Below are 24006 nucleotides of genomic sequence, written 5' to 3'. Positions count from 1 at the left end.
CATAGTATCTGAGAAAAGCGTTTGTTGTCAATAGGAAATATATTAACATCAGTCTTACTGTGGCAAAACTACTGATCAGAATAAGTCAACAACAACATGAAACTTGAGAACTTGAGAAGGGCCTGTCTATCAGGGATATAAGGGTGCACCAATGTAGGGTGTGAAACTACAGCGCCCTAGCTTGCTGTTTAGTAACGTCCTATGTGGACCCTGCCACCGCACACTAAAAAGAAACAGGCCTGTAGGTAAGATCTGTGAGAAGGAATTTAGAATCATTTGTAGCAAGATAGAATCACATGAATAGACTAAAGCAGTGGTATCTTTGCTGGAAAACATCCTTCATGCTTCCAAATTGCTGGAAGATACTAGGAATACATTGTACATGAAAATGAGAAACACAGTGGCTGCTAGTAAAATGGGTCAAGAAATATCATGTCAAAGAACACATAATATAACACCACTGGTGCAAAAGAGGTTATTGATACCTTAGAATGTAAACTTTCCAGTTAAGAAAGGAGAAATAGACTTCAGGGGCAATATTCTGGTATAAACAGTGCATACATAATAAACCAGTGAGACAAAAAATCTGCTTTTTCACAATCATCAAACATTAAGGTAGGAAAATGTAAAAACAGTTATTTAATATTAAGGCTACAATTCAGCAAGGTACTTAAGCATCAGCCTAACTTTAAGCATGTGAATAGGCCTAATGACTTCAATGGAGCAAGTAATGTGCTTAAAGTTAGACATGTACTTAAGTACCTTGCTGAATCAGTGCCTAATTTAACTGCACTGTAGAATCTACTGAATATCATACTGAAATGGAATAGTCTGACAGTAGGGATTTGCTACAGTTACTGACCCATCAGTCTATGTCAGCTATCAGAGGGGTAGCCATGTTAGTCTGGATCTGTAAAAAGCGACAAAGAGTCCTATGCACCTTATAGACTAACAGACGTATTGGAGCATAAGCTTTTGTGGGTGAACACCCACTTCGTCAGCTCTGCAAGTAGCTGCTTCGACAGCTTCCATGTTCTCTCTTCACTCACCATTTCCCAGTATTGACATTAACAGCAATTCTATTACTCACAAATGCACAGACATCAGGCTACAGACACCAGTTTCACAGACATTTTGCACAGATTGCTTTTATGCTATTCCAGCCAACGGCTGAGCAATCCATTCCTTGAATTGTGAGTTAGTATCCTCCTGATAAGCCTTTTACGGATATTGCAAACTGTACATTGGAATACTGGAGAGCAAAGAAATCATACTGGGCTGATCTTGTAAGCTTCATTTTGGGAATCATAAATTGCCACACACACCCCTCCCGCCCCAGCAATGGTAAATCTTGAAGAGCATGCATGAAGGACTTTTAGCATAACAGGATATATTATAGAAGATCTGCTATCCAAATTACTACCGGATAATGGAAAACATCTGGCATTGCTGAAAATGAAACTTGCTAAATTTATGAACAGTCAATGTTGTAGTCCTGGTGGAGACACTGAGGCTAATGAACTATATGAAGATTAAAATATATTAACCAATGCTATCAGTGACTCTAGATCAGATTTTTAAAGATATCTGACAGAGTTGCTAAAAAAAATTCTATGGAAGTTTTCCATCGTAAGATGCAGTTTCATCAAAATTGAAGAATTTAGTAGGAATATATTCATACATTCTAAGGCCAGAAAGGACAATTGTGATTATCTTGTCTAACCTCCTATATAACACGGGCCATAGAACTCCCCCAAAATAATTCCTAGAGCATATCTTTTAGAAAAACATCTAGTCATGATTTAAAGATGGTCAGTGATGGAGAATCCACTGCAACCCTTGGTAAATTGTTCCAATGATTAATTACTCACTGTTAAAAATGTATGCCTTATTTGAATCTGAATTTGGCTAGCTTCACCTTCCAGCCATTGGATCATGTTATACCTTTCCCTGCTAAATCAAAGAGCTCATTATTAAATATTTGTTCCCTGTGTAGGTACTTATAGATTTTAATCAAGTCACCCCTTAATCTTCTCTTTGTTAAGATAAATAGATTGACCCTCATTGAATTTATCACTATTAGGCCTATTTTCTAATCCTGTAATCATTTTCATGGCTCTTCTCTGGGCCCCTTCCAATTTATGAACATCCATCTTGAATTGTGGCACCAGAACTGGCACAGTTTTTCCACCAGTGCCAAATACAGAGGGAAAATAACTTCTTTACTTCTACTTGAGATTCCCGTTTATGCATCCAAGTATCACATTAGCTCTTTCGGTCACTGTGTCACACTGGGAGCTCATGTTCAGCTTATTATCCACCACAACCCCTACATTTTTTTCTAAGTCAGTGTTTCTCAGGATAGAGCCCCCCATACTGTAAGTTCTGTAACATTCTTTGTTCTCAGATGTATACATTTACATTTAACCTTATTAAAATGTACATTGTTTGCTTGCACCCAATTTATCAAGCAATCCAGATCACTCTGAATCAGTGACCTGTTATGCAGGAGGTCAGAATAGATGATCAGACTGGCCTTAGAATCTATGAATAAACCAGTCCTCTATTCACTGAACCATACTGCTTAATATTATTCCTTATTAAGCTTGTGTAATGCATTTATATATATCTACTGAAAATCATACACAATGCTTGCTTGTACCATCCAACCACAAAAATGAGTCAAGTGATTTAGTCTTGTTCAAATGATACAGGAATTGTGTTATACACTTGTACAATACTTTTAGAAATAAAGTCGACAAGTGTAAATTTGAAAATGTGTCTGGAGCAGATCTAGAGTTATTTTCAGGAGATCTAAACAAAACACTTGGGGAAGGCCTGGATTATATATATGGCTGATAGAACTGGGTAGTCAAAAGAAATGGTTGCAATGAAAGGAGATTTATTGCTACTTGAGGAAATTGTTCACTAGCTATGCCAATGCTGTTATCATATAAAACCATGAAATTGGAGGCTGGACCTTTTGGAGATTAATAAATCATCTGCATCTGGACATGCTGCTTCATGGATTCTGTTTTATATCTCTGCCTGTGTTCTGTACCACAAGAGGCACTTCAGTATGTCTGCAGCTCATATAAGACTCACATGGCATGTTTAGACATGTTTTGAAACATGCACAGAGTTATTCTTGTTTCATGTTTTTTACATCTGCTCGCTTGTTTAAAGTACACTAGATGAATGTCTCATTGGTATTTGTATATGGAGTTACTTGGTGTTTGGCATTTATTGGAAGAGGACTTCTAGGTCATTGTTTTCAGTTTGCAGTTGGTCATAAACTAAACAGATAAGGGAAAGATAAATGGGAGCTGCATGCATGTCTTTCATTTACATTTGTGTTTAATTACATGTCAGAGGTTCTTGATGTTAATTGGTTCCTGGAGAAGTGGACTTGATTTTGTTCAAAGCATGCAAGATACTTTAATTACAACTTCAGCCTCAGTGAAAATGGCTCAGTGAGCAAATCCAAACCTGCCCTGTAAAGAGAGTTTCAGAGAATATGAACATGAACCCTCTCAAAACCATTTTCCCAGTTGTATTGAAACACGCTGCTGAGTTGGAGGGATCTCAAGGGACTCTGCTAATGGATTTCAACTTTCATTTAAAAATAATATTCTAGCTTTTTTCATTTTGAAGATGGCCTTGAAAACAAATCTATTTATCGGCCAATGTAAACTCATCACTGGGATTGACAGAAAGAAGCATCAGGGCTACACTTCTGCAACAGGAAGCTAGTTGGGAGCAGAAACCAAACGCACATTTTGAATGGGTGTGTCCCAAAGAATCATCTTCCTTACCCTTCCAAAAATCCTTAGTTTGGCATGGAAGACAGGAAATATGATGCAGGATCAGACCAGCTATCCATCTGTACTGTATCCTTTCCTTGACAGTAGTCAGGACCAGATGCTCTTGGGGAAGGGGCAAGAAATCACATAGTGAACAGACAGCTAGAGGTTAGCCATTTTGTTCACATATATGAAGAATTTGTAGTTTGGAAGGCCACAATTTTCCTTTATCTAGATCATGTAATAGCCATATGATCAGGGAGGAACAAAATCACATTTGGGTATTGGGGCAGAATGTTGTTTTACAGGCCAGCTCAAAAAAGTTCCAGTTGGTTAACAAGCCTTGTTGTTACATTAACATTTTAATTTCATTTCACATTAATATTTTAGCCCTTTTTGAGACTAGAGTTGAGCAAAGCACTGATGCAAGTGAATCTCCCCTTCAGTGTCTACCTTGCAAGCTGCACAGCACCATTTTTGCCAGATTCTCTCTCCAGAACTACATAAGCAGGAAAGAAGGCAGGACCCGCAGCAGCAGCACTGAATGTGATTCCTATAGTTGCTGCCTGTCCGACTCCAGCTCACACTTTGAAGAAACAGGAGCCCTCCCTCCCCCAGACTCCTCACTACTATCTGTTAGCATATAGGCTTGTTTTTCAGCCTGAGATAGAATTTTGGGTTTGACATTTTGATACTCTTATATCTTATAATAATATGTGTGAAGAACAATGAACAAGGAGACTGTGTGTTGCATTTCCCACAACCAGATGGGGCTTTTAGTACAATGGGAAAAGATAAGGGATACAGTTAAAGTGTTACAGGTTACGGTGGGAGTAATATACAAGCATTCACTAGAAGTCTGCTAACTCTTCTCTCAAACTAAGGTCAAGCAACCAGTTAGGAGGGGCAAGGAGGTAGGGGAAGCGGGGAGGAGGCATAAGAAACACTAAAAACCAAAGTAAAAGCCTGGCCTTGGCCAGAACACAACCTCACTCTTTACCCCTCCCATGTCATAAAAAGAGATGGGATGAAGACCCCAACTCATAACCCTCCAAAACAGAACATGATCATAAGTTGTAAGGGGTGGGACTAGCGTTGTGCACTGAAGGTATATTTGGGCCTGCTAAGGAGGGGGAAAGGGGAAATGGGAAAGGGGACTAGGGAATGGGGACACAGGCAAGGCTCTGCAGTGTCAGAGCTGGGAACAGAACACACTGGGAAACAGACTCTGCTGGTGTGTAGAGCTATGGATATGATTGCTTGGAACTAACCCCAATAAACGTAGAATTGCTTGCACTTACAACGTCTAGTCTTCTGCTTTCTGTCTGCATGAAAAGAACCAGGGGAGGGGGTGAAGGGAAAGCCCTCTAACACTTCCACCCAGGAAAAACTTACTTCTCCTTAACCACCCCTGACAAGCCAAGGGACACCTGCTTCCACACCAAAACTCAGATTAGCCAGGAAAAAGTTGTTCCTTTTCCGGACTCCCCATATCAAGCAGGTGAGGCCTGGAATGAGGGAAGGAGTATGGAACTGATGAATTTTTAGGAAAAGAGATTGATATAGAATTGACAGATATTGTGGTGAGGGGAAAAGAGCATGCAACTGTCAAACTTTGGGGGGAAGAGAAAAAATATTAAATTCAGGGCATATCACACGTTGCCAAGTGAGGTAAAAAATTTTTGAGGGACACCTTGTTAAAACATTGGCAGCACCTCACATTGAAACAAGCTGCTCTAATTGAATATGGTATTATTCCAAGCAGCTCTAACTTGAGATAAACATCTGAAACCTTTAGGACTTAATATTTTTCCTAATGAAAGAAACAGAGATCACTGTATGATTTTTCTTTTTGTTCCTTTAATTCTTGTTTAATTTGATTCTTACAGTATAACTCATTTTATTTTTTCCCTTTTCTTTTTTCCTTTTTCCCCATTCAGGGGATCAGCCTCAGAGCTAGTGCATGATAAGCCAGTATATCTTTATTGAAAACACTGACATTCTACCAGCGTGCAGCAGGTTTAAATTTGGTCCAGGGAGCTGGTTTCCTTTAATTTTACTAACAAGATCCAGACGTATACAGAAAGATGCACTTTGAATTTTAATTGAGTGCCAGATTCTGCCAAACCTACAGTGAGTAATACTTTCCCAGGCCAGTAGTTCCAATGATTTCAGGGACTATTTAAAAAGTAATATATTACTTAGCATGAGTAAGAATTGCCGAATCTGGCCCTTTGTAATTATAAGGTTTTATCAAAAAGCATGACACATATAAAACTTATAATTACTCTACATGCATATGATTGGAATTCAAAGCCACCTAAAATTGTTCAGTAGTGATGCTTTAAAAAAAAAATTTCCTTGAACCAAACAGAAACTAAATGAACAATTGTTAATGCATGGCTATATTAAGTTTTTAATTTTGATTGAGTGAGTATGTGTGTGTTTGATGCAAAAAGGAGCATGTTTCTTTTTTAACTTTTACTCTGTTTGATGGAAGTGTCAATCCTATTATATGTCTGCTTATGTCAGTTCTATTACTTCTCTGTCTCCCTGTATCAAATTTAGCATATGAACAATATGATAAAGGAAATCATATGAAGAAAAGTCTGAAATACACCAGAATCTTCTTTGAAAAATTGAAAATGGATATTAAGTGCATATATTTATATGAGAAATGACATTTGTAGAAAGTACTTTTAAAGTTACTTTTAAGAAACAGATAACTATGTAAAAATAAAAACAGGAGCTGGGTGGTATACAACACATTGTAAAATAATAAAATAACACTGTAAAATATTGTAAAGGATGCAAATAAATATGAAAAAGGTTTACTAAGAAAGGCAGGGAGCATTAGGGATGGCAAGTTCTTTACTTCAGTTATGCGAGAAGCATACAGTATATCTACATAAGCTTTGCTCAGTATTCCGATAGATAGAACTAAATTAGAGAATTTTCAGGGAATGTGATGAGGAAGAGCTTTTTTTTTATTATTGCATTCAATTTTACTTTTTGAAGATGCTAAATTATAGTCCTGCAACAACAATAATTCTTTGTATTTTCACAGTGACTTTTATCTGATGATCTTCAAGTTCTGTTCAAGAGCTGAGTGAATAATGGAAACTTTTTTTGTGAATATGTACTTGAATTTAAAACAAATGTTGAAACATCCATGTCACAACCCTTTTGTGTCTGATTTCCATTAACACTTGAGCAGTTGAGATTTACTAGCATAAATACTTTTGAAAAGTGAATTTTAAAGGCTTCCGTGGATGCTGGACACAGCATGAGCTATACCACTTCTGGGGGAGTAACACAAGGGAGTATCCTTTGGTAGGCACCATCTCTCCCAAAAGCCCCTGGCTTCATGGAGGCGCACACACCCAACACCTGTAGGATGAGGTAGAGATGTCTGGAGTGCCACAATGGGGCTGAGCCAAGTCCCCTCCTGTCCTCCCCACCCACCCTCTTTCCAATGACTGGCTTACTGGAGGAAGGAGGGACTTACCAGTCCTCGTTCACATGGGCTTCTATTATGAGTAGTACTTGCATAGGTTTTGTAAATAGCATGTGGTTTCTCAAAAGCTTTCTTCTGTGTGCCCACCCAAAAGCCAATAAAAATATGGCCTTAAGTTCGTCTGCGAAGAAAATGAATGGGTGACAATCACATGGAATTGACTTTGTCCTTTCTTTCTTTCCCTTTAGTTTGTTGCCCAGCCCAACTGTCAGCAGCTGCTTGCATCCCGCTGGTACGATGAGTTCCCAGGCTGGAGGAGGCGGCACTGGGCAGTGAAGATGTTGACATGTGCCGTGATTGGACTCCTGTTCCCTGTCTTCTCTGTGTGCTACCTGATCGCTCCCAAAAGCCCATTAGGGCTGTTCATCAAAAAGCCATTTATCAAATTTATCTGTCATACTGCATCCTACTTGACTTTTCTGTTTCTGCTGCTCCTTGCCTCTCAGCACATCGACAGGTCGGACTTGAACATGCAGGGGCCACCGCCAACCGTCGTCGAGTGGATGATATTACCGTGGGTCCTGGGTAAATGTATTACTAAAGAAAATATAGTGGAAAATGTTAAATTCAGACATATTTTGTGAATATTATTGAAGCAGGAATGTACTGTGGAATATGCCATCCCAGAATAGACCAGTAGGCCATCTAATCTAGTATTTGGGGACTGTAGCAGATAATTCAGAGGAAAGTTTAAAAAAAAAAGCCAGCCTGCTCCTGGCCAATTATAATTCTATACCATAGTAGGGGCAAAGGGGTAAAATTCAGGGGATTTTCTTTCTGACCTCAGCTGATGATTAATGTATGCCCTGTAGCCTAAGAATTGATACATTTGTGATGTCTATCCACCATAGTGTAGATTTATATAAATTACCAATTTGAAATTTACTAGATGATTCACTTTTTTTGTAAAAAAAAGATCTATTTTCTTCTCTTATCATTCAATTTGGAGTCCCTTTAACATTTTATTTAATACTTGATAAATACTAGATAAGTTCATGGAGGATAGGTCCATCAATGGCTACTAGCCAGGATGGGCAGGAATGGTGTCCCTAGCCTCTCTTTGCCAGAAGCTGGGAATGAGCGACAGGGAATGGATCACTTGATGATTACCTGCTCTGTTCATTCCCTCTGGGGCACCTGGCACTGGCCAGTGTTGGAAGACAGGATACTGGGCTAGATGGACCTTTGATCTTACCCAGTAGGGCCATTCTTATGTTCTTGTTTTTAGCTGTAAGGATGTTTTGTTACAGAGAACAAGACAGATTGTAGTACTCGCGGAAATTATAGTCTCAGAGTGTGTTGTTACTAATTTTAAATATTTCCAAAGGTCACAGCCATATTTCATAAACAATGAAGGTGCAAAAATTATAATTAGTGCTGGTCAGAATTTTCCAATAAGCTTTTAAATCCAAAACAGACTTTTTTCAAACATGTTTTTTTTTCTGTGAAAAATTATTGACTAGGGCTAGTTAACAAATTTCAGTCAAAACATTTTGCCATCAGAAAATGGGGTATTGTTAAAGTCAAAATTTTCCACGGTTGAGGACAGGGGGGCAGGAATGATTTCTGCTGAATTTTCTGTCAGGAAAATCAAAAGTAAACATTTTTGCCCAGGTTCACCTAAAACCAAATATTTTGTTTGGGTCACTGGATTGTTAACCTCTGTGTCTGCCTGAGTGGGTGCAGTGCCTCATGGGAGCTGTAGTTCCACTTCCTTCATGTCCCCATTCTCACCTTTAGTGCCTCCTCACTAGCCACACTACATCTGCCAAGATGTACTGTAGTCTCTGTTTTATTTTGGTTCAGTTAAAACTGATTCCTAAACAAATCAGGCTAATCTACAATAAGCCTGGTTTAAACCAATATAGGAGAGTCCACACAGAGGTTCACACAGGTTCATTACATTGGTTTAAAATCACAACTTCAGGTAAACTGGTGCTACTGTCCAGTGTCAATAAGGCTACACACAGATCCTTCCGCACAGTAGGCCCGACTTTCTTTCCATCCTCACAGTTCTCTATGAAGCTATTGCTCTGACCACCTCCACAACCCTTCCTAGACTCCCTGACCTGTTAGCTTCAAAGGAAAATGGTGATGCATTTTATATTTTTGGCCCAAATTGAGAGGGCTCCAGATATTGTTGATCATGACATTTAGGATATGTCTACACGGCCCTGTAGTTCGGCCTATGTGGGTGTGAATTGCAGCATGTGCTGGCATGCTGCTCTGTAACTCCTCCATGTGGAAACTGTGGGTGCAGCCTAGATACCTTTTAGTTTGCACCTGCAGCATCCACATGGGATAGTTACTGTGCAGCATGATAGTGTGTGCTGCAATGCACGTCCACAAGGTTCGAACTGTGGACCCATGTAGACAAGCCCTCAGAATGCAGCTAGATAGTGCCTGACCTCTCATGGAGGGGAATGAGACGGGACTGTTCCTTCTTTCTCCTACACTCCCCAGCAGCAGGGATGCATGTCCAAAGGAAGCGTGCAACATGCACAGACGCCTGCATGCTGATATGCTCTGAGAGGGATTGTGCTTTGTGAGATATGTTGCCTTCTGCAGTTTGCCCTGGGGATGGGGTAACACAGCTTCCCTCCATCCCCAGCACTGGGCTACACCTCAGTGCCACAGCTGAGCTCCGAGATTTATTGTCCTTTGTTTGCTAAATCTTGTTTTTAATCTAAAAAAGAAGCCAAAATATAGCAATTGTTTTTGCCAAGAAATTAATCAGTCTGTCAGGCTGGTTAGAGTTACAAGTCGTACTGACAAGCCAAGCTAATGTCAGGATTTGGAATTCTTTTTTTTTTAATCTTTTCTAATTAGTTATTAAAGTTTTTGTATTAACATGAAACAAACAAACAGAACCCAGTGGACCAAGAAGCGATCCTGTTGCGCTGTGCTCTGGCACATTCCTTCCCTTCAGATAGAGACTCCTATCTTGAGCAGGGAGCCTTCCTCAGCTACCCTGCAGCTGCTCAACTCCGGCCTAGCAACACCAGTCTGCAGTTTTCCAATATCACAATGCCAGGAAGGCACAGTACCCCCTCTCCCCAATGTCCCTGGATTGGGGGATAATCATCATCATCATCATTAATACTTAGCTGTTATATAGCTCTAAAATGCTTTAAAATGGATAGTATCATTATCCCAGTTTGACATATGGGTAGGTAAATTATGCATTTCTGCATACTGGAGGCAGATACATTTTGAAGCATATACTGAACTTATGTAGCTCTAGGGTAAAAGTCCTATTTTAAAATTGGCAATGTAACCACCTAATCCCCTTTCCCAAAGCAAAGGTTATCCTGGAGCAGCTACAACATATCTCAAGGCTATTCACTTTTTTAAACAATAGACTCATGTTTCTCTCTCTTTGTTAGGGCAGTTCTGAATGTAATTTACATTTTAATGTTATCTCTCTTACTGTGAGTACAGACAAATGGGAGCTATACATATTCCTGACTTATCCTCAGTATGGATCTCATAATATATATGGCTCCATCATTTAATACTTAAGAAGCATTAAAATTGTCCATAATTATCTAAACTCTCTAAAGATCAAACATTAATTACCATTTTCCTACTAGTATGTAAGAGGCAATGTGTATAATTAACACATTTTAAGAGTCCTTAGAATAGGAAACTCAATGGAAGAACCTGTATCAGGCTACTTTCTCAAAAAGACAGTCAATTTTATAAGAAAAAAAATATCATTTAAGAAAGTTTTTTCATTTTTTTTTGGTTTTGTTTTACACAATTTACATGATTACACACGTTATATTACAATACCTGGTGATTATCTCTGCAGTAATAAACGTCAGTATAACTAGGACTAAGAGAATAAAACTAAAAAAGAACAACATTTAGGCTTAATATCTGGATAAACTTCCTGACAGTGAAATCTATTCATTTGTGGAACAGCCTCCTAATTGAAGTGGTGGAATTCCTATCTAAACAAGACTAAATGTACAATAGGGGGAAATCCTTCACTGCCAGGGAAACTGTATTATTCTTAAGGCTACATTTTAGTCAAGGGCATTTTTAGTAAAAGTCATGGACAGGTCATGGCTAGGAAATAAAAATTCACAGCCCATGACCTGTCCATGACTTGTACTATATACCTGACTAAATTTTGGGAGTACTGCAGGTGCTTGGGGGGGGGGGGCGTGCAGACGCTGAGGGGGGCAGCCCAGTGGGCAGCATGGGTGCTCAGGGAGGGAGTCTGGGGGCACCGCAGGTGCTCTGCTGGGAGCAGCCCAGGACCCCCTCTGGTGTTGGGGTTGGCGGAGCTGGCAGGCTCCCTATCTAACTTCTCAGAAGTGGTGACATATACCTCCCTCAGCTCCTAACTCCACGGGTTCCCATTGGCCAGGAACCGTGGGAGCTAGGAGCTGAAGGAAGGACATTTTGCCACTTCCGGGGAGCCCATCCTCAGGTAAGTGCTGGCCAGAGCCCTCATCCTCTCCCACACCCGAACCCACAGCCCTGAACCCCCCACCTAAACTCCTGCTGCTGCTGGGGGTGGGAGGTGGTCCGAGACTGCCCCAGCAGCGGCCGGTGTGACTGGCCCAGTCACGGAGATCATGGAAAGTCTCGGAATCCATGACTTCCATGACCTCCGTGACAGACTCACAGCCTTAATTATTATTAGTTATTATTTTGACATCCTGAAGTTTGCTAGTTGTTTTCATAGGAAAAATAAAAAGACATCATCCCTGCCCTCATTGAGGCAATGAGCAAGAGTAAGTTGGAATGAGCAAGAGCAATAAACAATAGAAGTGAGGGAGTGAGACAGACCAATCTTTTTCATTACTAGATTCACAGATTCCAAGGCCAGAAGGGACCACTGTGATCATCTAGTCTGACCTCCTGTATAACAGAGGCCAGAGAACTTTCCCAAAAAATTATCCGTGCCATCACTAGATTCTATGTGATTACCCTATTGCCCTCTGCACTATGACAGCAATGTAAAAGGGGTGAAACCAAGCAGAAACAGCTCTCTCCCAAAATGTCTCTGGTGAAAGGGGCTTCCGTAACCAACATACAGCTGCCAAACCAGCACTACAGGAGCCCAAATCACAGCCCCTGATGTAGAGGACAAGTCAGAAGAGAGATGATACATGACTGGATCACTGCTGCAGTCACTATTCTCAGCTGACAGACAACCCATAGGGGGCCATTGCAGTCAATGTTTTGAGTTTCAAGCAGCCCTGAGGCTGCTCTAATTTATGTCAGGCCTCCAGATAACTCAAGAATAGGGTGACAACAAAGTTGGCTTAAGCCATCTTTGTCTTTCCCGCTCCAGTCTTGCCCTTAGCACAAGAATGGAGGAATAGACAATCAGGACATTCACTTCTATGAATTCTATAGTCAATAGCTTTGTTTTAATAAACTCATTGGTGTTTTTCTCAGTCTGTTTTGTGGGGATGTAGCAAATGGCAATGGGCTCTTGATATCATAGTAGTATTAGGTTGGCGTGCATATACTGTTCTTCGGGTGGCTGTCTTTTTTCTGGACCATTCTGCAAGTGACTTAGAGGACATAACAACAAGAGAGAGAGTTTCTCTGACCAAAAAAAAAAAGAAGAATCACTGCATTAATACGGCTCACTTACTGTTGTTGTGCTAGATTGCTGGGGGAAAGAGTGAACAAGAGTGTCAGAAAAAGAAAGAGATAAAATATTTTCCTCAAAGAAGATGAGGAACGTCTATGAGAGGAAAATTCTTAAGAAGAATAATTTGGGTTCTTATAACTTTATTATTAGTGGTAGTATTGAGATTGTAGAATTTTCCAGGTTGGGTCCATCTCACGTTCTTGAAAGGGCATGGAAAATTCCTATTTTTCTGTTGTTAATTTTCATGTTTCCATAACACTTTTAATAATTCAGCGTGGGTTTGTTTGGATAAATTGAGTGTGTATTTCTATGGTCTTCTCTAGAATTTTCAGCTTAATAAGGCTCTGGATTGTATTGAATGTAAAAAGAACAGGGATTTAGTGGCTTTTTTTTAACAATGTGTTTCCATGCCTTGTTCTTTCTGTCAGATTGTTTGATACAGGTTATTAGAGAGTGAGAACCTATAGAAAAGGAGGAGGCTTGTAAATTGTGCAAAATACACAACTTCATGGCTGAAGAAATTCTAGGTGGGATGTGTGTGATAGTATAGTCTTGTTGAGATCAAAGTGTATCTGAATCAAGAGGTGGTGCTAGCCCACCGGGGGCCCCTAAGCCAGAGTATCATTGGGCCCCCTCTTACTGTCCCCTTAAAAATAATAATTGCATTATTTCTGCAAATCAAAAAATATACCAACACAATATATAATAATACACTTCTTAAGTCCATGTTAAATAAGATGAATGGTATTTTGGGGGTAATACTAAACTGGGGCACCCTTGAGCTGTTTGGGGCAATTGCTTAGTCTGCTTATATCTAGTGACGCTACAAATGAATATGCAAAAGTTCAGTGTGAACTGTTTATAGATGTGACATTAACAGGGGAATCATTATCAGCAACAGGTCAGGAAAGAAGCATAAAATATTGATCAGCAGGTACTGGAAATGGGGTTGTTAGAAGGAGCAGAGATAAAGGGTAATGTGGCCACCCAGATGAAATAACACACACCCAGATGGAGACAAAGGAAGCATAGTGAAGGAAAATAAACACTTACATTGTGGAACAGATCTCTATCCAAGAAGATTCAATGAATACATATTGTATCTGTGAGCTAAGAGAGTAAGTTAAGCATAAATTATGTGACCTTCGGAACCACTGTAACCCGGGGCTCAAAAATGAGAGGGAATGAAATCCTGCTTTTTCAAATAATGTTATTCGTTCCTTTGTTCTGCATATTAAGGTTGCCCAAACACTTTCCATTATAAGACCCTGCTTTCAGTTGCTTATAAGTTTGCCCAACTATAACTGGGCTACAATTTTCTTTGCAGGGTGTGAGCTAAAATGGTCGAGCCATTTCCAAGAATGAGGATAGAAAAAAAATTGTTTTGCAGATGTTAAAAACTTGGGCGTTTTATGTCCCTCTATATTCTGTAGTAGCAAATGGATGATGCTAACTGAATGAGCAGGTATTCAATATTTTTTATCTCTTTATTGTTCAGTGCTTGACCCTAGGCCTTTTTTACTGCACACCATTTAAGCCCTGCTCTGAAGGAAGAATTAATAATTTCCTCATGGGCTTTTCTATGATGTGCATAACTATAGCATCTGATATATAATGTAATGTATGAGTAGAAAGCTCAGAAAATAAAGGTTGTTCCTTTAATTAACAATGACCTTCTGAGCCTTGAGTTTTACAGAGCCTTTTATCAGTTATGACTGACTTCCATCCCAATGGCAATGGCTTAGAATTACAAACACTCTATTTTTACAAGATAATATAAAAGGTTATAGCATCCAGGCGAGCATTTATCCCAATCTGCTGTTTTACTGTAGCCAGAACACTTTATTGATGGAGTCAGTATTTGCCAAGAGAGTACATAATACCTGGAGCTTGGTCATATTTTTAAGCAAGCAAGCGCCACCATTGGTGTTATTCCAAAACTGAAATCCTTTTATCTGTTAAAGTAACAAAATGTGCAGCTTAGAGGACTATTCAAATGATTTGTTCTAGTACACATAAAACTACTACTGAAAAGGTTAATATAGTTCATAATGGTGACTCATTCTGTCAATACTTTAGAACTATGGATTCATGCAAAAAAGATTTTGAAAAAAATAGGACAATTTAAAATTCAAATATGACTATGTATTCAGTTTAACAATGATATTAAGTACCTACTGATTTTCAGAAGTGCCACAGTGACTTGCACAAGTTTCACTGAAAATCAATAGGGTTTGTGCTCCTAAATCACTTGGGCCCCATTCCTCAAAGGTATTTAGGCACCTAACTCCCATTGATCCTCTGAGCCTTAGGCTCTTTTGAAAATCCCACTCTTAATTGATAAATATTCTAGATGAGTATCTCCATTAAATTGCTGTACCGGCACTGAAGCACAGCAATTACTAATTAGAGTAACAAGAAGTGTATAAATTAATTAGTATAGGATTGCAGCAATGAACTGTTGGGCTAGATGTTAACATGTATAAAATTAAGGATCTCTTAGGTAATATAGCTATACGCCCAGGTTTACCCTTTTTATCCCCTGTATAATCTTGTGAAAGCAAGAAAATAATTTGTACGTTAAATAAACATAATAACTGTCGGCATATTAAAGCCACAAGCAATGCCAATGAAACCTTAAAAGATTATAAAACAAATTCCGCAAGATTTACACCTCACACTGAGTTCAGGACATATTTTATTTTAATATACAGACTCCTGTGCAGAATATATCTGAGAGCATGGAAGCATATTCAAATATCCTGTTTGTTGAGCATGAGTCAACAGCAGCACTGTGCAAAATATTGACTTTGCTTCACTATATTTTTTGCAGTAAATCCAGTATTTCTCCATTTGTGACACTGAGACATTGTTATGTGTAAAAAATATTTTCCAATTCTGCCTTCATAAAATGAAGAGTCTTCATTAACTTGTTCCTGCCACAAATTAACCATTTCCAAAGAAAAAAACTGGATTTTTAAAATTAAAATCTAGCCTGCATCTGAATTTCTGAAGTCAAATCAAAACAATTTTTACTACTTTTTGCTGTTTTTCCCTCCTAGAGTGAGACTTTTTAATACAACACAATTCAGTCTATATAGTGGAGAAATATGTTTTCATGTCTGTTTCAGTTCCACTTGGGTACAATTAAATAGATAGATGGATGGACGGATGATTTAAATAGTAGCTAGATGTTGTCATGAATTTTAGTTATAGTCATCAACCAGTTAATTCACAGCTTGATCCTGTGAGGTGCTGAGGACTCTGACTGCCATTGAAGCCAGTGGGAAGTAAGGGTGCAGGATTCAGCCCTCATTGCCTTTTGCCTGTAGTAGGTCCATAATCTCCCAGAGTCTAATTAGGTACTTAAATATAAATGAAGGGTCTGAATTTTAAGGAAGGTTTGGAAATGTTGGCAAATAATAACCATTCATTCACCCTGGCATAAGCGTACAGGAAGAACTTACTTACACAGCTCATTACCAACAAGAGACTGGCACAGCTAGCTCCTGCAGTTGTCTTCTCCTCCCTGGATTGTAAACTACTCAACCACTTAAAATGAGATTTAGACAGAAAATCAAAAGAAAGCAGTTGAGGATGTCAAAGAATGAAAAGGAATAAAGCAATTACTGTCTGTTCAATAGATCTATTCAATTAGAGTCCTCAGGGTAGTTTAATAAAAGACTCTGTAGCCTCCACGGCACAAGTCGTTTTCTTTATTAACCTGAAGAAACTTACTCAGATACTGGGGTTTTTTTTGTTTGTTTTGTTATTACTGGTGTCTCATATATCCTGCAGAGTCTAAATAAGTTAATAACCACCAAATGCACTGCACACGGAGGGCCTGTGCAGGAGGCTGACCAAAGAATACTTTCAAAAACATCTAGGGCCAGTTTTTAAAAGTTCTCTAGGTATCTGAAAATACAGTGAGATTCTCAAAAGTGCCAAGCCACCTTAATTTGAATTAGAAAGCTATCTGTATCTTCAGGCATCTAAATACTTTTAAAAATCTGGCACCTAGTGACTTAGGGGTCTATGCCAAAATAAACATAAAAATTGATGTCTTTTATATACCCAAGACCATGAAAACTACATTTAACCCACAGAGGCACCTCCTAGTTCCAGGATCCCAAGATGGGTAAACCTGAAAAGGTTTGGCTGTTCATTTCAGACAAACCCAAAGGTTCCTAGAATGTTTAGCCATACCAGATTGAGCTGAAATTTCACAAGATATTCAGTGTTACTGCTTCTGGTCTGTCAGGTCAGAAATACTGTGAAACCATCATCTCAGGTATTATTTCTTTGCCAGAGCCTTGAACCTCAATGGCATGACAAAATGAGAGGAAAAAAATGGAACATAAAGCAAGATAGATGTACTAAGTTACATTTCATTACAGCTAACACTATAGTTGTCGTCAAAAATGCATATGTGTTTGCTAGTAAGATTTTGGCAAAAGACTTTCAATGTATTTTTAATGTAACTACTATATATACATGGTTTTGGAAAGTGACAGAGTACAGAAAATGGCAGGATTCTTATTTTATTTATTTAATTATTTAAGAGACAATCCCCTTGTAAGGGGCACAAGTGGGCCCCTCTATCTTCTGCCACTTCTGCACCCACAAATCAGCCAGAGACCTCAGTTTTGGTGCAGTCACCCATGCTCTTTATTCACAGTACAAGTTCCCACCATTTGTAGCTACAGACAGTGTCAGGCTCACAGCCTCAGGGACTGCTAGCTTCTGCAGCCAGCAGGGGAGAGCAACCTCTAACTCCCTAGCTCCTCCCTTTCCTCTCCCCCAGCTTCCTTCCTGCCATCCTCTATGTAGCCCCTGGATAACGAGGCCAGCAGCTGTCCCCTATTTGCCAGTTAGGCCTGGGCTTACTCAGTCAGCTCCAATTCCCCTTTCCTGATTGGAGCTGGTGTGACAGAGGTCTGGCTCAGGGTTTCCTAGCCAGCACTCTGTCACACATCTCCCCCCTTATGAACCACCAGGTTCATCCTTCCTCAGCCTCTCCGCCCCTGTCTGGTGGGGTTCATCCGGGGAAGCCTCTCCCCCTCTTTCGGGCAATCACCGGTGTCCTCTCCTGGAGGTTCCTTCATCCCCCACCTGCAAAAAAGTAAAGTGGTCTGGGGGTAGATGTCCCCATAGCTCTGCCGCCACCCACAGGTCTTCACACCAATCGCACCCCAGCAGGCGTCTCCTTTATCCCCTTTTCTTCCGGTAGGGAATCGAGGCCAATCCTGACCTCCTGCTGGACACCCTGGGCCTCGGGTTCCCCCAAGTCACGAAGTGGGATCCCCATTTTTCTCCTGGGAGCTGTGTTATGGGGAGCTCCAGTTGCCCCTTTTCTCCCTCTAAGGGGCTTGGGCTGGCCTTCTCCCCTGCACCTCCTTCCTTCTGTCTACCCTATCCGGGCTCTGATGTCTAGGGTTCTCATGTTCATTACCCCAAGGACCTGGCTCCTCTCCCTCCCCGAGGCTTCTCAGTCCAGGGGTCCCCATCCCTTTCTTCTGGGAACCTTTCCTTCTCCCTCCATGGGGAGGGCCCCAGGCTGTACCTAACATAATGGGGTATGGTAAACCCTCTACTACCCCAACCCGCTTCCATTTAAAGCTGTCCTGCACTTCTAGGGGCACCTGGGACACTGGGCAGTATCTTCTGTCCCCATGGATGCACCTAGAATTATGCAGTGCGGTTTTATCAGCCTTCTCTGGATGAGCGAGCAGGCTGAAGCCGTATCCACCAGGCCCCTCTGGAGTTTCTTCCCCACCCTCACTGGGATGGTGGATAGCCTCTGCCCTCTTTCCTGCCCTCCAGCATTAGTTCAGCTGCAAAATATGGCCAACCCACATTCCATACCTGGGAAGTCCCCCTTTTTATGCCCTGGCTGTCCACACTGCCAACAAATAATCACACCAGCTCTACTGGGAGCTCTTTGGGGTTCCTCCTTCCTCTCGGGGCCTTTCCCAGGAAGGGGGGGGGTTCCCTCACCTTCTTTCACAACTCTCTGTCTTTATAGGGTCGGCCCTCTCTTCAGGGCACGTTTGCCTCCGTGCACTCCTCGGTCAGCTTGACTACTGCATCGACTATACATGGCTGATGTCGCCTGACCCAGACTCAAATATTCTTGGGGAGGCCCTGTAGCAATTGCTCTAGGATGAGGGTGTCCATTAGCTTCCCCACCGTTTGTGTCTTGGGCTTCAGCCAGCAGGTGGCCTAGTCCATCAGTCTCTGGGCAAATGCCCAGGACTGCACAGCCCCTGTCCATCGGTACACATTCGGGGCTGCTAGTCCCTCCCACTACTCATAGACTCATAGACTTAAGGTCAGAAGGGACCATTATGATCATCTAGTCTGACCTCCTGCACAATGCAGGCCACAGAATCTCACCCACCCACTTCTGTAACAAACCTCAAATCGTGGTTTGAAGACCTGAAGCTGCAGAGAATCCTCCAGCAAGTGACCTGTGCCTCACGCTGCAGAGGAAGGTGAAAGACCTCCAGGGCCTCTGCCAATCTGTCTATGAATTTTTTCTCTTTTCTTGGGATGCAGGCTTCTGATAGTTTCTGCAACTTTGACTTGAAGTAATTCCAGGCCTCCTCCGCCTTTAGATCCACAAGTTCTTCAGTCCAATCCACTTCCCTAACTAATTTCCTTAATTCTTTAAAGTTAGCCCTTTTGAAATAAAAAACCCTAGTCCCAGATCTATTTTTGTTTATCCTTCCGTCTAGTTTGAATTGAATTAGCTCATGATCACTTGAACCAAGGTTGTCCCCTACAACAATTTCTTCTATGAGGTCCTCACTACTCACCAAAACCAAATCTAAAATGGCATCCCCTCTTGTTGGTTCTTCAACTACTTGGTGAAGGAATCCATCAGCTATCGCATCCAGAAAAATCTGAGCCCTATTATTATTACTAGCGTTGTCCTCCAGTCTATATCTGGGAAGTTAAAGTCTCCCATGATCACACAATTCCCATTAGTGTTTACTTCATTAAAAACATTTAAAAGGTCTCTATCCATATCCAAATCAGATCCCGGCTGTCTGTAGCACACCCCAAGCACTATCTCAGGGGAGGCTCTTGTAGCTTTCTTTCCCAATGTGATTTTTGCCCAGACAGACTCTGTCTTATCCATTCCATCACTTCTTATTTCTTTACAGTTTAGCTCATCATTGATATATAATGCTACTCCACCACCTTTGCCTTTATTTCTGTCTTTCCTAAACAGCACATAGCCTTCAATACCTGTACTCCAGTCATGACTACTATTCCACCATGTTTCTGTTATCCCTATAATATCCAGTTTCACTTCCTGCACCAGTAGCTCTAGTTCCTCCATTTTGTTACCTAGGCTCCTCGCATTAGTATACAAACATCTTAATTTTTGCTGTTTGGCTTCACTGACATTCTTTACCCGATTAGGCCCAGACATTCTCCCACTAATATCACCTCTTAGACTGGTATCTACACTACCCTTCCTCCTTATGTCCATTCTGCTACTCATGGCTGTATCCTCTCTTACTTTGTTTTCTCCTCTCTCAATGTTAAATTCCGGCGTGGAGATTACCTGGACATCTCCCAACCATCTCCCCCAAATTCCTAGTTTAAAGCTCTCTTAATCAGTTGTGCCAGCCTCCATTCTAGAAGTCTATTTCCCTCCTTACTCAGGTGAAGTCCATCCCGAGAGAACAGTCCTCTGTCCATGAATGCTTCCCAGTGGCCATATATCCCAAAGCCCTCCTTATAGCACCACTGTCTGAGTCATCTGTTGATTGCCATAATCTTGTCACACCTTTGTCGCCCTTCTCTAGGAACAGGCAGAACTGCACTGAAGATCACTTGAGCCTCGATTTCCTTAAGCATCTTCCCCAGCCTGGCATAGTCTCCCTTGATACATTTCAGCGAGAATCTCACCATATCATTCATTCCCACATGAAGGACAATCAGCGGATTCTTTCCCGCTCCCATTAGGATCCTTTTCAGCGTCAGGTCCACATCCCGTATCTTAGCACCCGGCAGACAGCACACCCTTCTGTTCTCCAGATCAGCTCTACTTACAGGCCTGTCTATTCTTCTCAGTAAGGAGTCCCCAATCACGTAGACCTGCCTTTTCCTGGTGATGGTGCGATTCTCCGGTCTATCCCCTGTTCCCTCTGGCTGCAAGTTCTCTCGATTTCTATTGTCCCTTGCAATCCTCCGCAACCCATCCGGTATCCTCCTGGGGCTCATATTTGGTGGTGTAGTCTCCATTGACTCTTCCTCTCTTCCTATAGGGCTAGCTGCTCTTCTCTTCTTCCTTGCCCTCTCACCTTCAGCGACCACCTGCTGTGCCCCTTCTTCATTTTCCAACTCTGCAAACCTGTTCCTGAGCTCTATTTCTCCTTCACTGGCCCGTCTTTTCCTCTGCCTGGTTCTCTTAGTCACATGCTTCCACTGTCCACTTTCCTCACCCAGCAGTCTCCCCTCAGAATTCTTTGGTCCTACTTCCATCTGCAAGTCTGAGTTTTTCCCTTCAGCCTCCTCATGTCTTTGCTCCATCATCTGCTCGAACCCCCTTCTAAACATGACCCGAGTTTCCACCTGCATCTCCAGTCCTCGGATCTTTTCTTCCAACAGCTCTATCAGGTGGCACTTCATACAGACAAAACTATTTTCAGGTACCCCCTCCAGGATCACGTACATGCCGCAGCTTCCACATCCAGTCATCCTCATTGTGTCTTTCACTGCTGCCTCTGTATTGGTCAAGCCTTCCCACCTAAAACTTGTTAGTCCAGGAAACACAAACCAAAGCAAACCACCACCACCTACAGCAAAACAAACCCCCAACGGGCACCAGAACACCGGCAGACCACCACCCACTCCCTTCACTAGCCTGTCTATTCCTCTGCCTAGGTCTCTTCATCTTCCCCACAAACTCCCCTTGCAAACTCCCCCTGTAAACTCCCTCTGTTTACTGCTCTGTTTGCTGGCTTCTGTGCCGCTGCAGCTGTCTATGCCACTGCCTGACTGACTGGCTACCTTTATAGGATCCCTAAGCAGAGAAGCCCCACCCCCTAATCAGGGCTCAGCTTCTCTCCCAGCACACTGCCCCTACCAACCTCCGCACATATAACTACAAAAATACAATACACAAAATACAAAAACCTTCTCCTCCAACAGAACTCCCACTGAAATTCCCATTTACAGCTCTGTTTGCTGGCTCCTGTGCCACAGCTACATTTTATTGTTAACAATCTAGCTCGACCACAGCTAGCGTGATTATGTCCCCTGGAGCTAGGAATCACACCTCCAGCTTGAAGTATAAACATGGGAAAGTGAAGGCAAAAGGGGGCCTGCCTAGGTCCAAATGGTGATTTAGTGGCAGAGCAGGGATTAAAACACGATTATCGCTAGCTTTGAGTACCATGCTCAATTCACTAGACCGTACTGCCCCTTTAATCCATCTCTTCTTGGCTTCGTATTCCATATGTGAAAAGGAGTTCATTGTGCTAGATGTAAAAATAGGCCTGTAAAAAGGAGGGCCTTTTGGGGGGCAGATCCAACCGCTATTGAAGAGAGTAGATAGAGTCCCCTTCATTTAGCATTGGCTCTGGTTCTTAATGAGCTTTTTTACCTGTGAGTAACTTATCAAAGTTAAGTTCGTCAGCTGAACTATTTTACAGCTTTGTAAAAAATGTTTTGTCATAAACCTACCTGAAGGCAGTAGTTGAACTTGGCATGTCAGAGATTCACTGTTGCAAATCTTGTTAGTACCCTTGCATCTTACTTCCCATCATTTGATGTTGTGCAAAGCGATATAGCAACAGAGTGGCTGGCCAATTGTGGGAAAGGTGGGAACCAGCATCTGAATGGGAGCCACAGTTATTTTTTTTTAAATCCAGAAGTACTTTTACTAGTTCAAAATATTGTTTCTCTTCCTTCTTTTTCCACCAGTCCTGACTTTAATATTTACAATGAGGCATTAGCCATGACTTTGAGAATCCTGGAATATACTTATAAACAACAGAAAGCAGTTTTCCAAATGTTTGGGTTGTGGAGACAGGATAACATTTTCATGACGTCTCCACAGGTGCTTAAGAATCAGTTTTATTTTGTAATCATTCTGGATTTGCTTTCTAGAAGGGGATTTAACCAAGATGTGTCTGATTATTTTTGTCAATGTATATATCATCACTTTGTAATTGATTAGTTGTTTTAATGGAAAATGGGGGAAAATGTGTTGTTTAAAAGTAAAATTTATGGTGAATGATTTAGGAGATTCATTGATAATGGGATTAATCATCAGTGACCAAAATTTTTTATAATCTGACAGGTGTTTGGGAGTTTACGTGAAAGGAGATTTTGCTCTCAACCCAAATCTTAGTGGATGGATATCTTCATCACCCAAAACATTGCAACATTTGATAAGTTAATTAATTGGCACTCTCACCAGAGATGCCAAGGAATAAAACAAGCCAGAGACTGAACTACCCTTTCCCCATGAGAGTCATATTGGTGAGGCAGTGCAAGGAAACTTGTATTGCCGTTGCCTGTGCTGTTTGTGTTTGGTAGATAAAAACTGATACCAGTATTTTTATTTTATTTTATTTTAAAAACAAGTATCAAAATAATCTAATGTCCTCTTCTTAAAATGAAGTTGAATCTAGTTTTTTAAAGAGCTGTTTGATTTGTTTTTGTTTGTTTTTGTTAAAACAGTTGTTCAGTGGAAAAATGCTTTCAAAGAAGATGAAAACTTTCTTAGGAAATGTTTGTTTCCTTTGAATATTTTTTTTTCAGTTTTTCAATGAAAAATGAAAACTAAACATATTTTGATTTTCTGGAAACTGAATTTTTAAGTGTTTCTGTAAACATTTTGGGGGGGTTTGGTGAAATTTTTCAGTTTCAGACAACAAAATCCCCCATTTTTCTAAACCTGAAATTTTTACAAAAAATCTGAGTTTTCCCACCAAAACAACAAAATACTGGGTTTTTTGGGGGAAAAAACTAACAATTTTCAGTTTTTAAATTTCCTTTTTTTTTTGTCAAAAAAAAATTCCCAGTATTGACCAGCTCTGGTT

General features: G+C 40.9%; 1 protein-coding gene across 4 annotated transcripts in view; it reads left to right on the top strand.

Annotated features, from left to right (window-relative positions):
• The window catches only part of TRPC4 (transient receptor potential cation channel subfamily C member 4), a 196082-nt gene that overhangs the window by 134652 nt on the left and 37424 nt on the right, over positions 1 to 24006 (top strand). For 3 of the 4 annotated variants that reach the window (XM_039520818.1, XM_039520817.1, XM_039520820.1), the window contains one exon: positions 7509 to 7845. In XM_039520818.1, the coding sequence (XP_039376752.1) occupies positions 7509 to 7845 (337 nt within the window). Of the gene's footprint in view, positions 1 to 7508; positions 7846 to 14289; positions 14406 to 24006 lie in introns of those variants that run through there. The other variant, XM_039520821.1, reaches the window with a different exon arrangement.

Source organism: Mauremys reevesii, linkage group 1, assembly GCF_016161935.1.
Source record: "Mauremys reevesii isolate NIE-2019 linkage group 1, ASM1616193v1, whole genome shotgun sequence".
Lineage (NCBI taxonomy): Eukaryota > Metazoa > Chordata > Testudines > Geoemydidae > Mauremys > Mauremys reevesii.
This window is presented reverse-complemented; position numbering and strand designations above follow the sequence as displayed.